This window comes from Pteropus medius, unplaced genomic scaffold (genome assembly GCF_902729225.1).
Source record: "Pteropus medius unplaced genomic scaffold, Ma_sr-lr_union100, whole genome shotgun sequence".
Lineage (NCBI taxonomy): Eukaryota > Metazoa > Chordata > Mammalia > Chiroptera > Pteropodidae > Pteropus > Pteropus medius.
Genome location: NW_024349803.1, coordinates 165,803 through 187,540, shown reverse-complemented (window position 1 = coordinate 187,540; position 21,738 = coordinate 165,803). Strand labels below are relative to the sequence as shown.

The window sequence follows — 21,738 nt, the reverse complement described above, 5'->3', positions numbered from 1 at the left end:
GCCAGGCTTCTCACTTCTCCCCACTGTGCAGACCACGAGGATTGAGGCCTCCCCCCCCGCCCCCGATCAGGCCCCAAGCTGGGCAGCCCTTGGTGTGGAAACTGAGAGCCTGGGGGCCTTGGCTTTGGCCTCCTTGTCTCCTGGGGCTACTTCTCCCCTCTGACCTTCCCCTAGGCTGGATGCATTTCTATCCTTCCGTACCCGCCTGGGTGCCTGGGGTGGGAAGCACAGCTACCTGTGGCCAGGGGCCTTGTGGTGGCCCCAGGCCAGCAGACACCCGTTGCCCCCAGGTCCAGGATGTGGTGAAGTGTCAGATGGGTGTGTGCAGGGCTGATGAGAGTGAAGATTCTCCTGACTCGTGTAAGAATGGGCAGCTGCAGATCCTGGTGAGTGAGGAGACCTGGGCAGGGCACAGTGGGCTATGAGTGTGCCCCTACCTCATTCCCCTGCTCCAGGCCCCTCACTTTCCCTATCCACGGTGGCGGGGTGGAGGGGATGCAGGGAGCGGGGAAAGAACAAAGATCAATTTTGATTCAGGCTCAGTTGCTGACCACTGGGTGACATTGAGCAAGTCTTTCCCTCTTCAGTTTCCCCCGCTGTCAGGTGGGGCTGGGGTAGACACGTCTGGGGCCCCTCTGGGCTCTGTTGGACAGTGTGTCATGAGTAGCACCTCTGGGTGGGTAGGGAGGGGACTGAACCCCCCACCCTGATACATTGATCCTCTCTCTGCCCACCCGCTCTGTCCCTCTCTGCCTATAGTCAGACTTTGAAAAGGATGTGGATCTGGCTTGTCAGACAGGTGAGTCTACCTGTGCAGAGCTGAGAATGGCCCCCAGGGAAGGGCTAGAAAGGTGAGCCCCCAGCCCCATCATGGCAGGCCTTGATTGAGGTCCGGCTGTGGGGTTTAACTTTAGAGTCAGACGGCCCTTAGTGGATTCAAGGCTGTGAACACACTGTGTGACGTTGGGCAAACAGCTTATTACTCTGAGCCTTAAATGAAATAGGAGATAACAAGTGCCTAGCAGGGTGCTTGGCACATAGTGATTTATAGTATTGTATCATTTCCATGATTCTTACCAGAATCTCTTTTCGATTCTGTCTCCTGGGGAGGATCTGCCCAGGGGTGGGGGAGGAGGGCTGTGGGGTCATTCTCAGTGCTGTGGGGTCAGAGGTCAGGACCTGCAGCAGGAACTGACCTGTGGGATCTGGGCTTTGGCTTTGCTCCTTGCCCTACCTTGCTGTGGGCCTCTGGGCCAGTTGTCTTCTTAGCCTCCCTGGTTTGGGAGAGAGGACCAAGTACCTGGTCGTCTCTCCAGCACTCAGTTTTCTCCTCTGTCTGACCCCAGGGGCTTGGTACCTGCCCAGCCCAGGCAAGGGCATCTGGGGGCTCCTCCTCCCCAGGACTTACCTCCCTCCCACTCCTGCCCCCAGTTCTGTTCAAGGAGGTCAGCACTTGCAACCCATCCACCATCACGGGCACACTGTCCCGCCTGTCCCTGGATGAGGATGAGGAGCCCAAGTCCTGCCTCGTGGGTCCCGAGGGCAGCCTCAGCTTCTCACCACTGCCTGGGAATATCCTGATGCCCATGGCAGCCTCGCCAGGGCTAGGGGAGCCGCCGCCCCCCCAGGAGGCCAACCCTGTGTACATGTGTGGGGAGGGCAGCCTGCGGCAGCTGGACCTCACATGGCTGCGGCCAGCCGAGCCAGGCCCCGAGGGGGACTACATGGTGCTGCCCCGACGGACTCTGAGCCTGCAGCCTGGCGGTGGGGGCGGAGGTGGCGAGGATCCCCCAAGACCCCGGCCCGAGGGCACCCCCCGACGGGCCACCAAGGCACTGGCCCACACCGAAGCCTACCCCAGCTTCCTCTCTGTGGACCACTCGGGCCTGGGGCTGGGCCCTGCCTATGGGTCTCTACAGAACCCCTATGGGATGACCTTCCAACCACCACCGCCAACACCCAGTGCCCGCCAAGTGCCCGAGCCGGGGGAGCGCAGCCGGACCATGCCCCGCACTGTGCCCGGCTCCACCATGAAGTTGGGCTCCTTGGAGGTGAGGGGCTACAGGGCATAGGGCAGGGGTGGGAGGGCCTACCTCCATGTGCCTGAGACTGTATCTAAGTTCCAGGCAGCAGCCAGGGAGGGGTAGCCAGCAGCATCCCCAGAATGGCACCTTTGTACGGAGTTGCTGGGAGTGTATACGTTGTGCATTTCTAACCTCTGTGCCCATGGCAGCCCTAAGGGAATCCTGGCTTCTCTGAACTCTAGGGCACTTGGACTTCACGTACTGAGGGTGTCCTTCTCGATGCATTCACACTTACTTTAGGGCCTACTTTGGAGTGAGTGGTTAGGATGGGTCTTCTTTTAAGGGGTCTGTGGATCAGGCCATGTGCTATATTGTTAGGGAGGAGACATTATGGGCTGAGAGCCTGGGCCTCCGAGTTACACAGAACTAGACGCTGAGCAAAATCTCTCTCTGAGCCTCAGTTAATCTCTCTTAACCGTAATATCTCCAAGCCTCAGTTTCCTCATTGTAAAGTGAGAATAACGGTGTAGCCTCTTTGTAGAGTCGTGAGGCCTAAATGAGTGATATAAAACATTTATCTCAGTGTAGAGCAGGTAGAAAGTGCTAGGTAATTGGGAATTGCTGCTCTTACCATCCCTGAAATCAGCCTTGGCACTGGCCATAGGCCTGTGGTAATTGACCCTCCTCTTCCTGAGAAAATGTCAGCCCCTCCCTTTCCCTGCCTGTGTAGTTTCTGTAGATGTATTCCGTCCCTCTGGCTTCCTCAGACCTGCTCCTTGCACAGAATCACTGGGAATAAGCAGGTGGTAGTGACCCACTGTAGAACTCTAAAACATTCTAGAACATTCCAGAACTCTAGCTGGAGGGATAAGGGGAATGTGGATAAGGAAAGCAGCAGGAGTCACAGCTCAGGCACTGTTGGCTGCTCATGTTCGGCCTCGGAAACCTGTTCCCCATCCTCTGCACTAAGGAAATTAAGTTAGCAGCTAGAAGGTTAGAAGTTTAGTTTTTCTCCCAAAATGTTTCTTGAACATTTGGTGCCTGCTCCTGTTGCAGATGGCAAAAACAGGAAGGCATAACAAAGACTGAAAACTCGACACCAGCACTGTGGGGTGGGGGTGTGCTCGGCATCACAGCAGGTTTGGGGCTGTGGACACCTGCTCATGATTGGACCATTGAGGAAGGGCCAGCTTTGGGCTTCTTGTGTGGGAGGTGGCAATAAATGTGCCAGCGTCTTGAGGGGTCAAGGATGACGTCCATAGTTCTGGTGTGGGCAACTGCAATGGAGCGGAGGCGGAGGGGTGGGTTCGTGGTGGAGGATTCCGAATTTATTCAGTTGAGCACAGCTGTGTGTGTGGTGCCTGTGGGCATTAGGGGACAGGGAGAGGTGTCCTGCTGCCTCCAGAAAGCAAGGGATGGCCAGAAACAGGGAAGACACGTGTGTGGTGAAGGGCAGGAGAAGATCCAGGGCGGAGCGTACAGAGCCTAGTGTCGGGAAAGCCAGGGTAGCTGGTAGAGAAAGAGCAGGCAGGGAGGTTGGAGGACCAGGAGAGTGGCGTCGTGAAGGCCAGTGGTGGCAAGCATGTCTCCTGGGCCTGGGACTTAGGAGATCTAGATGGTAGTTTTAGCATCATCCTTGAGGGCCTTGGGGCAAGTGCCTTCTCCTCCCTGGACCTCAATATCCCCAGTGTAATCTGGGAAAATCAGCCTTGGACTCGTGAGTGCTCTGTGCCAACATTCCAAGACTCTAGGCCTCCTCCTTGAGTGGCACTGGACACTGTAGGTTGTTGGGGCCTTGGAGGTGATCTTGGGTAAGTGAGGGCCGGAGAGGCGTGAGGGGATGGGGAGGCCAGGGAGGCAGGGCCTGGTTTGTCAGGAAAAGGGGCAAGGCAGCATCAAAGGAAGGACTGAAAACCTGAGTTCTTGTGTTTGCAGGACAAGTGGAGGGTTCCAGGGAGAGGGGAGCCCTTGGCTGGCAATGAGAAAGAGGCGAGATGGGGCAAAAGGCTGGAATCCAGGGCACAGAGGAAGAAGCATCTGCTCTGTGATCCCATGTGGGAATCCGTGTCCCTGCCACGTTGGATGTCTGCATCGGGACATTTGGCCCTTGCGCAGTTGCATGTGTGTGCATGTGCCTGTGTGTGTGTGTGTGTTCTCTGTGAGCGTCTCCGGCATATGTGTATATTGCAGGGGCAGCAGGGAATGTGGCTGCAGGCCTGTGGCGGGGTAGTGCCTCACCTCATCCCCCAGGCCTCAGCCCCTGTTTCTACAGCCCCAGGGGCTGCCCTTTAAGGATTTCAAGCTCCTGGCCCTGGGCTGAGGAAAGGTGCAGTGAGCAAGCCCTGGGGTATCAGGTTTCCAGTCTGTGACACTCTTTTTACCCTTGCACGTGGTAAAAATCTTTCTTCTCCTTCACTGTCTCCTTGCTTCTTCCCAGCGAAAGAAGTTACGGTATTCAGACCTGGACTTTGAGGTAAGTGCTGTGTTTATGTGTGTGTGTATGTGTTGGCCAGGGGGTTGGAGGGCCGTTTGTCCCTGGAGGGTCTACTCCTAAAATTAGCCCAAGTCCCATTACAGACAGAGCTTGACTCCACGAGCCTGTGGTTTCTGTGGGAACCTCCCAACATCCCCTCCCTGCCCAAGCCTGAAGCCTCACCCATGAAGAGAGCCAGGTCTTGTCCCAGAGGGCCCAGCAGCGAGCAGGGATATGGGGACCCAGGATGCCGAGTGCCCTCAGTGGGTGGCTGGTTTATGGAGCTGCCGCAGTGGGTAGCACCTCCTCTGATGCCCTGTGGCTCCCAGAAGGTGATGCACACCCGGAAACGGCACTCAGAACTCTACCATGAGCTCAACCAGAAATTCCACACTTTTGACCGCTACCACAGCCAGTCCACGGCCAAGGTGAGGCCTCCTCCTATGGCTGCCCCTGCCTAAAGCTCAAGGCCTGACCTGGTGCAGTGGCCCCTGGGGTCAGACCCTGACCCATGGCCCCCATTACAGAGGGAGAAGCGGTGGAGTGTGTCCTCGGGTGGGGCGGCCGAGTGGAGCATATCCAGCGTAAGTCTTCCTGGGCTGGGTGGGGGTGAGGGGGCTCTGAGGGACTCAATCCTCCCCACTCACCTATCCTGCCTGAGCAACTTCAGCCTGCCTTACCAAGGGCCTACTCACGTCATAAGCAACAGTTCTGAAGTTGCTCGGGGATGGGGAGCATTGACGGGGACTCCACCCGTCAATGAGGAGGGTGGGTAGACAGGAGATGTGGTGTCAGGGGGCCACTTTGAGCACAGGGGTCAGGAGCCCAGCTCTGGAGCCAGGTGAATCTGGATTTGAACCTGACTTTGGCACCTGATTGTTTGGTAACTGGGCATCACTGGCCCCCTCTGAGCTGCCTCAGTTTCTTCTGTACAATGGGTAAGAGAGTATTGGCCCATATTCACGGACCCTTCCCTTTCTCCCCACAGGAGAAACCCAGTCCAGGGGAGCGTCCCAGCTTGTCCCAACAGCGGCGACATCAGAGCTGGAGCACCTTCAAGTCTATGACGCTGGGCTCACTGCCCCCCAAACCCCGAGAACGGCTGGCCCTGCACCGGGCAGCAGCCTGGGAGCCCACAGAGCCACCAGATGGCGACTTCCAGACAGAGGTGTGAGTGCCACGCCGGACTGCCCACTGCATATAAATATATATATCTCTCTATTTTCACACTCCACTTTGGAACTACCCAGGAGCCAGCGCCCCCTCCCCTCTCCCGAGGGCTGGGCAGGGAGGCGCAGTGGACTCAGCGAGGCTTGGGGAGCCAGACACAGTGTGGCCTGGGGGGCCAGGGCCCTTCCCCGTTTCTCAGAGGCCCCTCAGCCACTGGAGCCCCGTCTTTGCCCCAGCCTGTCTGTCCCTGCCCCGGGCTGGGGAGGGGGGAGGGGAACTTTGTTGGGAATAAACTTCACTCTGTGGATTTTGCTGCTGAGCTCTTTGCTTCTCCCAGGTGAAGGCCCAGTCCTGGGACCCCAACTTTGTTCTTCTGTCTCCTTGGTTCACCTCACTTGATCTCATCTAATTGTGTGATGGGATCAGGCCAGCCCTGACTGAGAGAGGGGTGCCTGGGCTCTGACCCCATCTTTGCCCTTGAATCCCTGTGTGACTTTGGACACATTCCTTGCCCTGTAAGCAGATCAGGAATGTGGAGTGGGGCCCCTTGCAGTTGGCCTTCCCCAGTGGCTGTGATGGTCATGGCTGCTCTTCAATAGAGCCCAGAGGCTAGACTGCCTGGTCTGGAGCCCAAGTCAAGTCAGTTTCCCCATCTATGAAATGGGCATGGTACTAGTACTTGCCCCATAGGGTTGTTAAGAGGATAAAATAGATTAATATTGCTAAAGCACTTAGTGAGTGCCTGGCACAGAATAAGCTCTTTAAACATCAGCTGTTATCTCCTGGCACTTGGTCTCATGCTGTGCTCTGTGCTAGGAGCTTCACACACACGACCCCTGACCCCTCACCACAGCCTTGCTGGAAGATTTTAGGTTGCCCATTTTGTGGAAAGGAAAATGAGGCCAGGGATGGAAGGGACTTGCTCAAGGCCACAGTCAGAGGCAGGGCTGGGACCTCACTTTTATCGATGCCCCCTGGCAGGACAAGAAGCTTAAGCTCACTTTCCAGGGACCTGATCTTTATGGCTGCAGGGGAGTGTCAGGGAGCTGGGTTGTGGTGGAGCCTCGGGTTCAAGGGCTCAGGATGGGTGTGGGGTGCAGGGGACAGGCTGGCTTGGTGCCAGAGGGCAAGTGTGGGAAACTCATTGCTTGGGCATATGCTTTACATATCTGAGCGAATGGAGCTTTGACACCCAAGAAGAGGGGGTGTAGGATCAGTGTGTGGAAACGCCTTACAGTAAGCACCATGGCCCTTCTGTGGTCAGGCAGCAACAGAAGCAGGGGCCACAGATGCAGCCGTTTGCCTGGTCATTTAGCAACATAGATACCTCTGGGCTCCTCCCCAGGGACTCTGAGGCACAAGTGCAAGCCCTTGGAAATCTGACAATCTCTGGGGGATGGCTGACATGTCAGAGGGAGGGGTTAGGTGCTATAGGAGCCTCCTTGAGCAGCCCCAGAACTTATGTGTGCAAAATACTCAGGCAGCACTACCTTTGAGTCTTTGGGAGTAGGTATTGTGACTCATTTTACAGATGAGGAATGAAGGGTCAGAGAGGGACGTGACTTTCCCAAACTCTCACAGCTTGTAAATGACTATACTGGGACTTGTGGCTGGGAAGTGGCAGAATCCCAGTACCAGCCAGCTTAAGCAGAAGAGGACTTTGTTCATTCCAGAATTGCAGGCTGCAGCAAGGACAGCCACGGGCATGTGGCGGGCGTTGGGTGATGGAACCCAGGGCCATTGTGCTGCCAGATGTTCCATCCCTTAAGGTTGCTCACCCACTTTGGTCTACCAGGCTTCCATCTCTCAATTCCCATCACTCAGCTTTGCCCCTTGAGAGAAAGAAACTTTCTCTCCATTTCCAATCAGAAAACCCCCAAGGAAGGGCTCTGCTTGGCCCCAGGCAGGAGGTGGGGCACTATGATTGGCAGCCCCCTTGAGAACCTAAGGGGAGGGGAAGAGGTCGTAGGTCTTCAGAGAGGGGGGCCTGTTCCCAGAAGTGGGCGATAGGCTCGTGCAAACAAAGCCCCTGTCTCTGACCCTGTGCCAGCAGACCCCACTCCACGTGTTGGGCCTGGCCTTTCTCCGAGCCACCACCTGAAGTCTTCTCAGTGCCTGTGTCCTGTCCCCTTCCTTCCCAGCACTGGGCTCCAGTGGCCTCCACTAGGATCTCTGTGGGGCCTAGCTGAAAAGTGCATTCCTTTCCCCTCTTGTAGTTCCTTGCTTTGCATCTGGTTTGAGGAGGAAGTTTATCATTCACCATGTTGATTCTGTTTAAATAGCCACCACAACTGTAGCAGGGGCTCCTGGGGACGTTGAGACTCACCACTTTCATGGTTGGGGCAGAGCTTTCCTGTGTTGAGGGCTGTGCTTCACTCTGGCCCTCAGTCCCCACTCTCTCAGACACTGACTTGCCATGTCACCTTGGACAGGTCACTGGACCCTGACATAGGGTCTCCTTAACTGTAGGCCTATTAACTCTTCCATTTGGGCTAATATCTAACAATCTGTTGTTTCTTTCCTAGACTTGAATTTCTTACCTCATTGTCCTTGTTCTCTTTGCTTCCAGTCTCCAGTTCTTTGTTCACCTGGCCCAGGTGTGATCTTTCCAAAAAGCAAATCTGGCAAGGCCACTGCCCTGCTTAGAAGCCTTCCAAGGACCCTAGAATTAGTCTAGAATGCAAGACCCTTGGTAGTGTGGCCCTTTCCCACCTCTCCAGGCCCATCTCTCACCTCCACAACTATGCACATGCCCTTCCTCCTGCCTGGAACTCCCTCCTGCTCACACTGGCAAAGTCCCCTTCATTCTTCCAGATCTAGCCTAAGTGGCCCCCCCTCTGTGAAGCTGTCCCTAAACTCCCTGCCCCAGCAGTCTGCACTCACTGGGCTCCCACAGCCTGGTATACACTTACTATCACTCTGCTCATGCAGAATTGCTACCATCTTTGTTGACCTGGTTCAGTTTGTGCACTCAGCTGAGGGCTCCACAGGGAGCAGGTTATCAGCCGATCTTGACTGAACAGATGGAATGCACAAATCTCTCTAAATATTAGTTTCTTATCTGCAATATGGGGATAATGATAGCCTTCACCCAGCCTTCCTCACTGGGCATCTGGAACATGCTGTGAGCTTACTCATAGGGGGCATTGTGCAGGTGGTATCTACCCCTCCCCTAGTTATTCCCTCCTGGGCCTCTCTATGTTATATCCTGTAACCCCCAAGGGGGAAGCCAGCCGTGGGTGCTGTCCATGGTGCTGAAAGGGACCTGCTGCCCTCCCAAGAGATAAGGAAACAGCCTGAGAGGCTCACCCAAGCTCAGCTGCAGCTTTTTATTGGCTTCCAGATTGTGGCAGGGTTATGGGTGAGTAGTCTGGCCCTTCCTGCATAAGATCAGACCCCGGAGAACATCTAATAAAAAAAAATAATACAGGACGTGGTTCCATAGTGTAGCGGTTAGCACATTTGCTTTACACACAGAAGGTCCTGGGTTCACGCCCCAGTGGAGCCACAGTCCATGGTCTACAGCCATGCCACCCTGAACAAGCCCGATGTCTGTTCTCGGAAACTAAGCAGGGTTGGGCCTGGTTAGTACTTGGATGGAAGACCACCTAGGAAAAACAGGTACTTTTTACTTTAAAAAGTAAAAAAAGGTGGGATTCATTTTAATAATGTATTTAACAATATATGAAAAAAAAAATTTCAACACATAATAAAATTATCAACAAGATACTTGACATTCTTTTTTTATACTCCATCTTTGAAATCTAGTGTGTATTTTATACATACAGCACATCTCAATTCATTCTGGCCACATTTTGAGTGTTCAGTAACCACATGTGGCTAGTGGCTACTGTATTGGAGAGCACAGCTCCAGACAGAACAAAGACAGTGACCTTGGGCAAGTCAATGCCGTGTCCTTTGTGAAAAAGAGATACAAGTACTATCTGCCTCACTGGATCATGGTGAGGGCTCAAGGAGATGAGGTAAGGATGGTCTCCAGCCTAGTGCCAGCACAAAATAGGCACTAAGTCAGTGTTCCTGGAATCTAGGAATTTGGGGGATATGGGTGGGCAGGGAGGGTGTGCTGGGAAGTAGAAGAAAGTCCTGAGGAGACCTGTGGACTGGTGTCTGGCCAACCTAAGCAGGGCTGGGGGAAGGCTGCACCCCTCTCCCCACCCCTGTGGTCACCCCTAGAGCCTGTCTTCCCTCCTCCCACCTGTAGTCCCAGACTGTGGAAGGGGGCAGATTGGGACTGGTACTTGAACAGACACATTAAAACTCACTTGGGTTTAATTTACTTCCATTAGGTACCAATTAAAAGGAAATTAGGTGGCCTAGGTGGCCTGAGGGAGAACTTGGTTGTGGGATGCTGCCAACTCCTGCCTCTCTGGACTTATTACCCTTGAGGCTTTCCCTGGCCCACTCTGGAAGCTCGTGGGGGTCCACAGATGGGGCTTTTTGGGCCATTCCCCAGTACTTCCCATTATTCCCCCCTGTACTCCTCCAAGGCTACCAACCCCAGAAAGACCCCTACCCTCTCAGGTCTTAAGACATGCTAAGTGACCCATGGGCTTGTGTCTTACACACCTGCATGGATGACCATGTCATTGGATTTGGGGCACAGGAAGAGGACAAGCTTTGGGAGAGACAGTCATAACTTTGGCCTTGGGTGTGTTAACCTTGAAATACCTTGGAGGTGGTTGAGGGGGTATTTCAAATAGGAAGTAGTGGTTAGACAGGACTGGAACTCAGGAGAAGGGCTGGCTAGAATCACAAAGCCATTTTGGAGTGGGCTGTAGGTTGAGTGGGAGGAAATGACGGTATCGACAGTTCTTGAAGTGGGGCTATGAAAAGAGGGAGATGTGCTCAGGTCCTACTGGAGCCTCTGAAGGTGAATTAGCTGGAGGAGATGATGGAATGTTTCCAGGAATGGAAAGGCCCCCCCAAGATCCTACATAATGGTCGACCAAAAATAACCAGCCTTACCATCCTGAGAGGCAGGGTCATAAGACCTGGTAATGAAAATCACCACAAAAGTTGGTTCTGCTCATTTATTGGGCTGTGGGCCAGCCACTGTCCCTGAAGAGGGGGTAAGGGGATAGGGGCACTCAACAAAACAGACCTTCTGAAAGGAGGGAACTCTGGGCTCCATGGGGAGCACCCAGGGCACAAGATAGAGATAAAAACAGTGCCCTGGGCTCTCTGCAACCCTGTTCATGCTTCTCCTGACCGGGTATGAGCAGATGCAAGCCCTCCCCGCATGTGCTGTTAGCCTCCCACTGGGCCTGCTCCAGGTTGGTATGTCCCCATCCCTTGCGGTGGCATGGCACAGACCCAGCCATCAATCCAAGCATCCCTAGAGTCAACCAAGAAAGTCAATATTTAATTTGGGCACCATGTTAATGCCATCGATTGCCAACTCCCCCCTTCCACTTCTTCAGGCTCATTTGTCACTTCCCACCCACTGGGGGTGGGGGTGGTGCCTAAACTCAGTGGAGGCAGAGCTCAGCCTGAGGTTGGCTTGGGGAAACTGGTCTGCATGTGGGGGTGCTGCCAGCTTTCCTTCTCCCTAAGACTCACTCATCTGCTTTGTTTGAGTTTCCCCAGCTCTATCTCCAGAGAGGGAGGTGAGGTGGGGAGGGGGGTCCACTTGTCTCCCAGGTGTGGCTGAGTCTAATTCCCTGCAGGGTCGAGACACAGAGCAGGTGTGGCTGGGGGGTGAATGACGGAGGGAAAGTTAGAACCTGTGGAGTATGCACTGTGGAAGAGAAGTGAGAGGCTGAGGGCTGTGCCAGCTGAGGCTTCTGGAACCTCTCCTGGGTACCCAGTGCTGTGCCTGTGTGATGCTGTGAAACCCACATGGGAACCTTGAAGCAAGGGTCCACCTCTAGGCTCAGCAAGGAGCTTGGGGGTGCATTGAGCTTAGAGGCTTAGATCCCAGCCGGGCAGTGAAAGAGGCTGGGGGGAGGACAGGGATCACATCAAGGCTGGGCTGGGGCCAGCCCCCCTGTTCATTTTGTCAGTTCTATGGATCTAGATATGGGCAGGTAAGCTGGGACCCTTGGCATTCTTCCCCAGCTCAGCCCACTCACCCTCAGGAAGGGAATGAAGTCTGCCTTGGGGACCAGGCTTGAGCTCAAATAGCAACTGCATTCCCAACATGCTGAATGACCTTGGGCAAGTTAAGTAACCACTGAGCCTTAGATTCCTCCTCTGAGAAGTCAGGGCCTTGGTCACTTTGTACAGTTTTCAGAGGGTCAGGAATGAGCAGGCCTCCATGGCCCAGAGGGATATTCCTCAGAGTTCTCACACTGAGCTGCTGCCAAATCAGCCTTGAGAAGCTGCCAAGATTGATTCTGTGGGGCCGTCCGCTGTCAGGCCTGGCCACCATGGCACACTTGATGCTCCTCATTATCCCCAGCCCAGGAGCCAAGACCGCAGGAGACAGTTAGGCCAGGCCTGCTATCTAGCACTGGGTGATCTGATGGGTAGATAGTCCAGTTTGGGGCACCAGCAAGATGGCAACAACACATGTGCGTGGTAAGAAATTCTGCTTCCGTGAACTTAACCAGAATTTTGCAATTGAAAAATCCAAAAAGAAGTTGTTTTCATTTCAGCATAAGTACATATTGTGCTTCATGGATTAGTATTATTTCCATTATGAATTGTGTATGGGGAACACCAGACTCTTTTCAATGGGTAGGGTATCTAAATGTCATAATCTGGTCCCATCCTGAGCTGCCCAAGGATTCCTCAGTAGCCCAGCTGACCCACTCTGAGCCACTCAGTCAAGCCTTGCACCAGGAGAGCCTGATTTGGCCATTCACTTATTTAGTAAACATTGTCTGATGCCAACTCACGCCAGGCTCTGAGCTGGATACTGACAAGGTGAAAGATGAGGAAGACATGGTCTCTAGGAAGGATACCAAGTTGGATGGAAGCAAGGGGAAGGGGTAGATTTTGTTTCCTCCGCCTAAAACCTTCCAAGGGCCTCCCGATACTCTTAGAATAAAGTTAAGACTCCACACTGGGGCCCAAGAGGAAGGGCCTGATCTGGTCCTCCACCATTCTGAGGAGTGTCTTAGCACTCTCCTCACATGTGGCTTCCTTTCTGCTCCTCCAACAGATTTTACAGTTTCTCCCGTCCCAGGGCCTTTGCATGTGCTGTACCCTCCACTTGAAAGGCTCTTCCCTGGCTATTATTTTGCTGGATCTTCATCTTTTCATGGGAGCTCTAATGCCACCTCCTCGGAAAGGCCTTTTTTGCATACCCCTTGCCCTCTGAGTCATTTTTTGAGGACATTGCCCTAATCCTTCCATAGTACTGCTTCCCCTGATCTGGAATTATAGTGTCTGTGTCCTTTATATTGTCTGTCTCTCCCACTAGACTGTGAGACTGAGGCCAGAACAGGGTGATAGTCACTGAGATACCATTGCCTGGCATATGATAGGAACTTAGTATATGTTTTTGAATGAATGAATGAATGAATGAGTGTGGTGCTTAAAGTTCCCATAGGACATCAAGAGGTGGTATCCCAGGAGCAGAGCTAAAGTTCTGGCCCTCAGTGCCCTGCCACAGACCCACCGTATCTGTGTCTAGCCTTTGCAGGGGCCGTAAGAGGGGTGGTGTTGCATGTGCAGGCCTGGGAAGGGGAGTGCCCCATAGGACTCCAGCCTCGGAGCATGCATATTGCAAGAGGCTCATTCCTTGCATATTAACTTGCTGCTGGTCAGGCAGCTCTCACTGCTGCTGAAATGTTCACTGTCAGGGCCAATGATTGATCCGGGATGGGAGTTGGGAGGACAAAGCATCCATGTCCAGAAGGCCATGTACACTTTTGTGCGAGAATATCATGTGCAGTCATTTAGATAGGGGCTTGCTCCCAGGTGCCATGCAGGGGTGCTACGTATGTACCTGCATGTCTGAGTATGCTCTGCCCTTAGCTGGCCTGCAGTGCACACAGGTGACTTATGTTTTACATGCTATCACTTCCAAACCCAACTGAGGGAAGGAGGGGCCCTTAGAGCCCATTGAATTCTACTCCATGGGCAGAAAGAGAAACTGAGGCCCACAGAGGGGAGTTGTTGCTTGAGGTTACATCATGAGTCTACAGAGGGTCAAGGCTAATGCTCAGCGGATAGTGAGCATTTATGGAGAACCAAATGTGTATCTGGCACAGTGCTGGAGGCTGGAGACTTGCTACACTAGAGAAGCCCACAATCCAGGAAATAGGGCTAGGGGAAGAGAGAGACATACATGGACACGAACGGGAGGGGTCTCCTCTGCCTTTAGGGAGAGCGTTTCAGGGAAGGCTTCTTAAGGAAGGAAACACTTGTGCTAAGCTTTGAAGACTAATTGAAAGCTCAGCAGGCAGAGAAAGGGGAAAGGGCACTCCAGGCCGAGGGTGCCACGTAAGCAGAGGCATGAAGCATGAAACAACCTGGCAAGTTTGGGGAACTGCAAATCATGTGGTTTGGCTGCAGAGGAGAATGCGGGAAGGATGGGCTGCAGAGACGAGGCTGTGAGGGAGGTAGGTTCTGATCACAGTGGGCTTTGTGGGCCACGATAGGGATCTGGATTTTGTTCTGAGGATTGCTGGAGAAATCACTGAATCCAACTTGGGTTTTAGAAAGATTTCTTTCACTTCCAAGGAAAAGCGAATTCAACAAATAGTGTTTTGAGAACTTACTATGTGCCAGGTGCCACGCCGGGTCCTGAGGATTCTCTTCGAAATGAGGCACACACATCCTCAGCCCTGCAGTAGGGATATAACAGGTAGAGCAGGTAGAAAGCTTGGCATACAAATTCAAGAAATACCTCATTTTAAAATTCTTGTTAAATCAGTTCCAATCTGATTCACTCTAGGCCCTTTCCAACAAGTTGGCAGAAAATTCAATTTCAGCCATCACTGGGGCCCCTGTAGAGGCTTGCGCGAGGACCTGGTGTCCCACCTGAGCCTAAGCATGGAGGAGGTGCCTCGTCTTTGGTCTACACTAGTCACAGAGAGATAGCAGTTGCCTAGTCCTTATGGTCCCTTGGGGTTCAGCAGCTTGGCTGTTCCTCTGCCACTTGGGGTTGCTGAGGCTAGTACCCCAGTGTTTGGGCTCCAGCCTTCCCAAGTACACAGCCACCTATCCACCACAGTTTCAGTCACCTGTCAGGGGAGGGGCTGCTGGACACAGGTCCCCACTGCCCACAGGATCCCACTTCTGCCTTCTCTTCAGCTGCTCTCTCTCCTTTTTCTGTCCACATTGCCCTCTTCGCCTCATCCCTTGAGAACACCTAGCACAGTCACTTCCAGGTTAGCTTTTTGAAAAATCAGGATGAGCCATCAGAATTCAAGCAGCTTTTGTGTTCAGCCTAGCACAGTTCCCTGAGGCTAGGAAAATCAAAGCGATTGACTACCATCTTAGAACTGGGAGGAAAGCGAAACAATGAACATCTCAAAGGTTACCTAACTTACACCTGGGGGTCAGGAAAGGTCTCAGATTTTGCTACTGAGCCCTGAAGACATCAAGGACAAATGTTCCAGGATAAGGGAGCAGCAGGTGTGAAGGCCTCAAGGTGAGAGCGAACGAGGGGTGTGTGGAACTGAAGGTTGCCTTGTGAGAATAGCTAGGACTGAAGGAGATGGGGCTGGGTAGCGGAGCCTTCTAAATCCCAAGCCATGGTTTGAAGCTCATCTTGACCATGAGAAACCATAGAAAGATTTTAATCAAGAAGTGACACAACCAGATTTCTGATTTAGAAACACTCATTGGGTAGTAGTAGAATGGTTGGGGAGAGTGTGAAATTGGAGGCAGAGGGAGCCGTTGGCGGGAGCTGAAGGAATCCAAGCAAAGGACAGTGGCTGCCTGGACCAGTGGCTGGGTGGTGTTGGAGAGAAGACGATATTATCTATACATAAGTATCAGGAAGAAGGGACAGAACTTGGGGTTGTGGGGAAGAGAGGACAGGTCTTCGAAAGACTGAGATGGAGCAGACTGAGCAGGATGGTGGTGTATAGGCACCAGTGGGACAGCCAGGGAGAGGAAGGATTGGAGAGTGCAGTGGATCCCTTCTCCATCCCACCTCTGCATCCCGCAATTCCCAAACTTCCCACTAGATGGAGGGCTGGTGCTGGGAGACCGACTCCACCTCTCATCCTCCGCCTCTTACCCTCCAATAGTTGGGCCTCCACTTGGGCCTCCTCAAATTTCGCGTTCTTAAATTCGCCACGAGAGCTCATGTATTGGGGACATCAGCTGCTCCCGCACCCCAGTACTGTGGCTTCAGCCTCTAGGGTCCAGGAGAGGGGGAATCAGCCCTGCCCCTAGTGTCTCCGTGTGCCGCTCTGTGTCCGCATACACAGGGGTGTTTCCGTGCTCCGGGTTGCCTCAGCTACCGCAGCCTCAAAGACCGCCTGGCTTTCACAGACAGATACGTCCTCAGACTAGAGGTCTACCCATCAACCGCAGCACTGTTGCGCCCCACCAAGTCCTCCGACGCTCTCCTTCTCCCCGACAGCACGCTGCGAGGAGGAGGCCCCTTTTCCTCTCGCTTCTGTTCTAGGCCCCAGAGGCAGGCCCAGCTCCAGTCTCAGGCAGTCAGATGTTAGGCATGTAGGTTTCTCTGGACCTTGGGAACTAGATGCAAGGTTGGACAGAGCTGGGCGGAGCCAGATAGGAGGCGGGGCCTAAGGTGCGGTCGGGAAGGCCCTCTAGCCATGGGTATGGCCCAAGACGGGCCAGGGGCGTGGCCAGAGTGGGCTGGAGGCGTGGCCGGGGGCGTGGTTGGGTCAGGCTCCCCAGAACCTGGAAGCTTTCTCCTGTTTCCTCCTCAGCGGTTTGAGTCGCTCGGGAGCCCCGCCCTCTCTGGCCCCCAGTCCAATAGCCGGACAGACAGACCGTCTGGCCCGACTTAACAGAGGTTGTTTCTCCCGAGGCTGCGCCCAGCTTCCTGGAACTGCCAGACTTTTCAGAGAAGGCGCGGGGAAAGGTGTTAGGGGTGCATTCTCTGGGCCTGCACCTCATCCCTGCGACTCCCCACTCCCACCCGAAGTGCTTCCATTCTTTTCCATATACACAGCCGGATAACCTGGGGCTTGAGCCCCAATCTGAAGGAGCTGGTCAGACGCCTGCGCCCCCACGAGGCCCTCGTTCCTTGCCTCTCTGCGCTCCGGCTTGGAGCTGGCTCTAAAAATAGACCAAGGCGCCTGAACGTGCTCACCCGGGAGGAGGTCTGGGAGGCCTGAGTCGCCCTGCAGAGAGGGCCTCCCACCCCTCCTTCTCCGGGAGACGGGGCTGCTTTGACGGCCAGGCATCACTTCGACTTTGTTGGCCGCACTCTGCGCTCTTGGCTGTGCCATGTCGCTGGAGAGCCAGCCAGGCGATGGCTGCCCGGGCCGGTGAGCAGTAGCAGCCACAGCCGGGAAGGATTTGGAGTTCCTGGCCCTGATTTATTTAGTTGTTTTCGTGTGTCTGGCGGCGACGTACTGACTCGCCCCCTTCTTCGGCGGGGCAATCACGTCTACACCTGCCTTTCTCTCCCGCCCAGGCCCAAGGGGCTGTTGTCTGGGTGGGGACCTGGGCCTGGAGGAGCAAAAAGTCCCAGCTTGGATCTTATCTTAGCCGTTCTGGAGCTAACATTTCCATTCTACGGATGAGGAAACTGAATTCCAAAAGGAGGAAGGGGCGAATCGTACTGCAGAGTGTGCTGTAATAGCCCTGGATTCAAATCCCAGCTCTGCCTCTTAGTAAGCCACTTCTTAGGGCCTGTTGCCTTAGTTGCTCCAGTTGAGGATGACACCCATGTACCTATAAAATGGGAATAATGATAGATAGGATTGTCCTGATGATTAAAATTATTTTTTTAAAAAACAGCATAGGCATATTGGGAGTTACAGTGATCCTGGGTTCAATCCTATTGCAGCCAGTTAGTTAACATCAGACTTGGGAAATGGAAGAGGCTCAAGAGTCCCCAGATTCAATTTTTCCTTGTTGCCAAAGGACAGAGACTCTCCTTAAAGCAAATAATGCATCAAGGCAGACCCTGGCCTTGAACCCCAGTCCCAGGCTCTTTCCTTCTACCTTCAACCACCTGTCCCCTTTTGTCTAAACACCAGTGTCAGACCGTTTCTGAATGGTCAAGGCTGACAATACTCCAGCTGGTTTTCTTTCTTTACATATTATTTGCTACTTAGGTCACTTTATAGGAAAAACAACCTATTGCGTATCTGTCAGAAATGTCATCACCCTCTCAAAGCTACATACAATCAGCTATGTAAAAAGTGATTGGGTAGCAGGGGACCATCAGAGATGAATGTGGGTGTGAGGTACAAGGCAAGAGTCCCTGGTGAATCACTCCCGAATAATAATAATGTTAATGAACATTTTTGAACATTTTTGAGTGTTTACTATGGGCTTGATTAGTTTCATGCATTATCTCATTTAATCTTCTCCCAAATTCCATGTGGTTAGGTGTTATCATTATCACCCCATTTTACAGATATGGAAACTAAGGGCTCAGAGAAGTGTAGAAATTTGCCTAAGAGAACAAAGCCAGGAAGTAGCAGAGCCAGGATCAAATCCTCTCTGATGTTTGATTTTATTTTCTGCCGTGAAGAGAAAGTTGGATTTCACCCTAAACTTTCCCTCCCTCAACCTCCCTTTCTAACTAGGTTGTCAGGCTTCCCCAGCCCAGCCCAAGGCACTACTGGGAGGAGGTGGGGCTGGGCAGCAGCCAAACTTATCCCCAACCAGAGATTCCAGGATTCGAAGAATTTACGAGTCTAACTCTCTCAGGCTCTTGCATGCAAGAAAAGAATCTGGGAGTCCTTGGATGTTCCCTTCTTCACCAAGGCACTGGGCCCCCTCTTTCATTCATCCAGCAAATATTTATAAAGCACTTAGTCTCTGTCATAGTCTCTGGGAATAAAATGTAGCAAAAGTAGCTCTTTCTATGGCGTACAGTCTAGCAGGGCCCAAAGACACTTGGATAAATTAGTGGCGGATGATTGATTACAACCTTCCCTCTTCCAAACTTTTGTTGAGATTTACCCCTTCTGGGAGACTATTGCTTTCCTCACCCCCTGGTGGAAAGGAAAGTGAAGACAGTCTTAAAGCTAAACATTGGGGGTGGGAGTGGGGGATGGGGTGGGGGAGCAGGCAGTTGGTGAGGGAAGCCTGCCAACAGATTGTGTGTGCTGTGGTGAAGAGGTTACACTATTTCAACGTATGTACGGAATAGTTGGAACCTACTGAGTTCCAGGAACCATGTTCAGCACTTTATGTGAATCATCTCAGGTAATCCTCACAGCAGCCTTGTGAGCTGTGGACAGTTCTGTTTTACCAACAAGAAAAACGAAACTCATTCCAAGAGGTGAAGCGATTTCCCAAAAGTCATATAGCTAGTAAGTGATAGAGTTTGAACCCAATTATTCTGGGTTGGAACCCCCACTCTTAGCCACTATGCTGAGTTCTTGTTTGATTTTTAGGTGAGGAAACTAAGACCCAGAGAGGCCTAGGGACTGGCTAAAGGTCACACAGCACAGCAGGACTGACTTGAGTTGGTTGGTAGCCAAAGGGATGGGTGGGTAAGGGTATACAAACTGTCCCACCAGGGCCTTGGGAGGCAAAATCTTGCCCCAGAAGAGATCATTGAGGGTGGGGCAGTGCCTAGAAGAAGGCTGGGGGCCAGGTCAACCTGGGGGTCCTCAGTGCTACCTGTGCTCCAGTTCAAATCCAGCTCCATCCTTGCCAGCTGTGTGACCTTGAGATCATTACCCACCTTCTCTCTGCCTGCCTACAATAGGGATTGTAATAGCTTCTGGGCCTCCTGTAGTTATTATGAGACTGAACTGAATTTCTCTATGTATGGTGCCAGCCAGCACTTCAGAAGGGTTCAATAGATGTTAGCTACTGTTATTAGAGGCAGAGCCAGGATCAAACTCTGGTGTCTTCTAATGGCCCCCACTCCTGGTCAGAGTATGATTAAGAGTTTAAAGGAGGTCAGAGTGTGTGGGAGTTCTGAGGAGCAGAATCTTCCTCTTGGGGTAGAGCAGGGTTTCGGCACAGTGGCACTAGTGACATTTTGAGCTAGATAATGCTGTATTGTGGGGGCTGGGACAGTCCGGTGCAGTGTAGGATCTTTAGCAGCTTCCCTGGCTTCTACCCTCTAGATGCCAGTAGCACCCCCTCAAGTTGTAACAATTAAAAATGTCTCCAGACCTTGCCACATGCTCCCTGGGGGAGCAAAATTACCCCGGCTGAGAACTACTGAGGTAGAGTAATCAGGCAAGGTGCTTTTAGGTGCTTTAACACACCAGGTGGGTTCATGTGGGATCCTACGATTTACTTCATGGTACAGTAGGGAGGTGGGCCCAGGGTCACACAGTGAGTGGAGGTAGGACTGGAATCCAGGTCCCTCAGAATAGATGGGCAGAGCCAGGGGACAACCAAGCTGAGGCCCAGGATGCCTGGACTGTTCTCCCTTCTTCCCTCAGTGTCTCCCCGTCTGACCATTGCCACATCCACAGCAGTGTCCATCAGAGTCTGGGCTTGCCTCTCCAGAAGCTCCATGGTGGTCCAACCAAGCAGGTGCCTGGCACCATGAGCTACTGAAGACGCCCTGATTGTGCATCTAAAAATGTTGCCAGGGCTGATGTTGCCAAGGCCAGGGGTGTCAGTGTGCAGCTCGCAATGGCCCTGCAGGGGAGGTGGGCATCGGCAGAGTGGCACACCGGCTCATCCGTGGAGACTATAAAGCTGCCATCAGAGGTGAAAGATGGGTCTTCCTGCCACAAGAACATGGACAGCCATGGAGACATGGTGACAAGGCTGATTTAGGGCCAGGAGAGGGAGGGAGAGTAAAAGACAGAGAGTCAGAGATACAGAGCCAGAAACAGAGACACATGCAGATACAGAGAGACAGAGATAAGGTGAAGAGAAGCAGAGAACAGAGATAAGGAGAGACAGGAGACAAGGACATAAAAATACGGAAAGTGTAAGAAGAAGACAGAGGTCAGAGACACAGAGAGATAGAGATGCAGAGTTAGAGATGCAGATCCAAAAACGGAGGGATATGGGAGTTAGAGAGACAAAGGCAAGAGAGGGCTGGAGAGGGGCCAGAGTCACAGAGGGAGAGGAAAGAGAGCTGGAGAAGCGGAGATCTGACACAGACGCAGAGAGAGGACAGAGATAGCGAGAGAGACTTTGACGTGGTAAGGAGATAGGCCAGAGATACCCGGAGAAACCACAGGAAGCAAAGAGATACCTTGGTCCTCTGGTGTCAGTTTCTCCTCTGTGACCCAGAAGCTGCATGCGTGCATGGATTTGCATACAATACATTCGTGTGCGTGCTTGCGTGTCACATCCCCTGTGGGTGCACCTCTGTGTCTGAGCTTGGACAGTGGACAGTGCTCATGTGCATTTGTCCCCTAAGTCCCTGGTGGGTGCCTGTGGTGTGCCATGTTCAGCTGTAGGACAGTGAGTATCAGTGGACAAGGGCCCTCATGGAGCCTCTTGCTTATAAGTAGAGAAAGACATACACAAATGAACACATACTAGAGCTATACAGAGATTTAATACAGAGTTATGTAGTAGGAAGTGACTTGGGGCTCTTCTCTATCTGGTGGTCAGGGAAGGCCACTCTGGGGAGATGACTTATGAAGTGAGACGGGTCAAAGAGCCAGCCCAGCAAAGATCTGAGACAAAACCTTCCAGGAGGAGGGAAGGGTTGGTGTAAAAGCCCCTGGGGGGGAAACTAACTTGGCGAATTCAGCTTCTAGGGTGAGGCACTGGACAGGAGACAGAGGCCAGACCATGAAGGACTTGGTAAGGCCAAGGAAAAGATTTTGGCTTTTATGGTGGATGAAATGAGACCCAGAAGATTGAAGCAGGAGAGTGAAGTCAGCAGCTACAAGTTTGGAAAGGTCTTGCTGGCTGTTGCTTGGGAAGTGGAGGTTCGGAGGCTCCTGCAACAGTCGGAGCAAATGAGGATGGCGGCTTGGGCGAGAAGCGGGTGGATGCAGGCTGTGTTTTGGGGTAGAATCAATACGACTATGGGGGTGGTGGAGTAAAGGATGGAGCCAG

The 21,738-nt window shown here is 52.9% G+C and overlaps 1 protein-coding gene across 8 annotated transcripts in view; it reads left to right on the top strand.

The window, feature by feature from the left end:
• ADGRB2 (adhesion G protein-coupled receptor B2) overlaps positions 1-5,978 on the top strand; it is a 36,686-nt gene extending 30,708 nt beyond the window's left edge. The window contains exons 24-30 of one of the 8 annotated variants that reach the window (XM_039836878.1): positions 291-386; positions 760-799; positions 1,432-2,051; positions 4,462-4,497; positions 4,827-4,925; positions 5,025-5,081; positions 5,486-5,978. In XM_039836878.1, the coding sequence (XP_039692812.1) occupies positions 291-386; positions 760-799; positions 1,432-2,051; positions 4,462-4,497; positions 4,827-4,925; positions 5,025-5,081; positions 5,486-5,671 (1,134 nt within the window). In that variant the 3' untranslated portion in view covers positions 5,672-5,978. The remainder of the gene's footprint in view (positions 1-290; positions 387-759; positions 800-1,431; positions 2,052-4,461; positions 4,498-4,826; positions 4,926-5,024; positions 5,082-5,485) is intronic. The other 7 variants (XM_039836873.1, XM_039836876.1, XM_039836872.1 and 4 more) reach the window with 7 other exon arrangements.
• Positions 5,979-21,738: the final 15,760 nt, after the last annotated feature.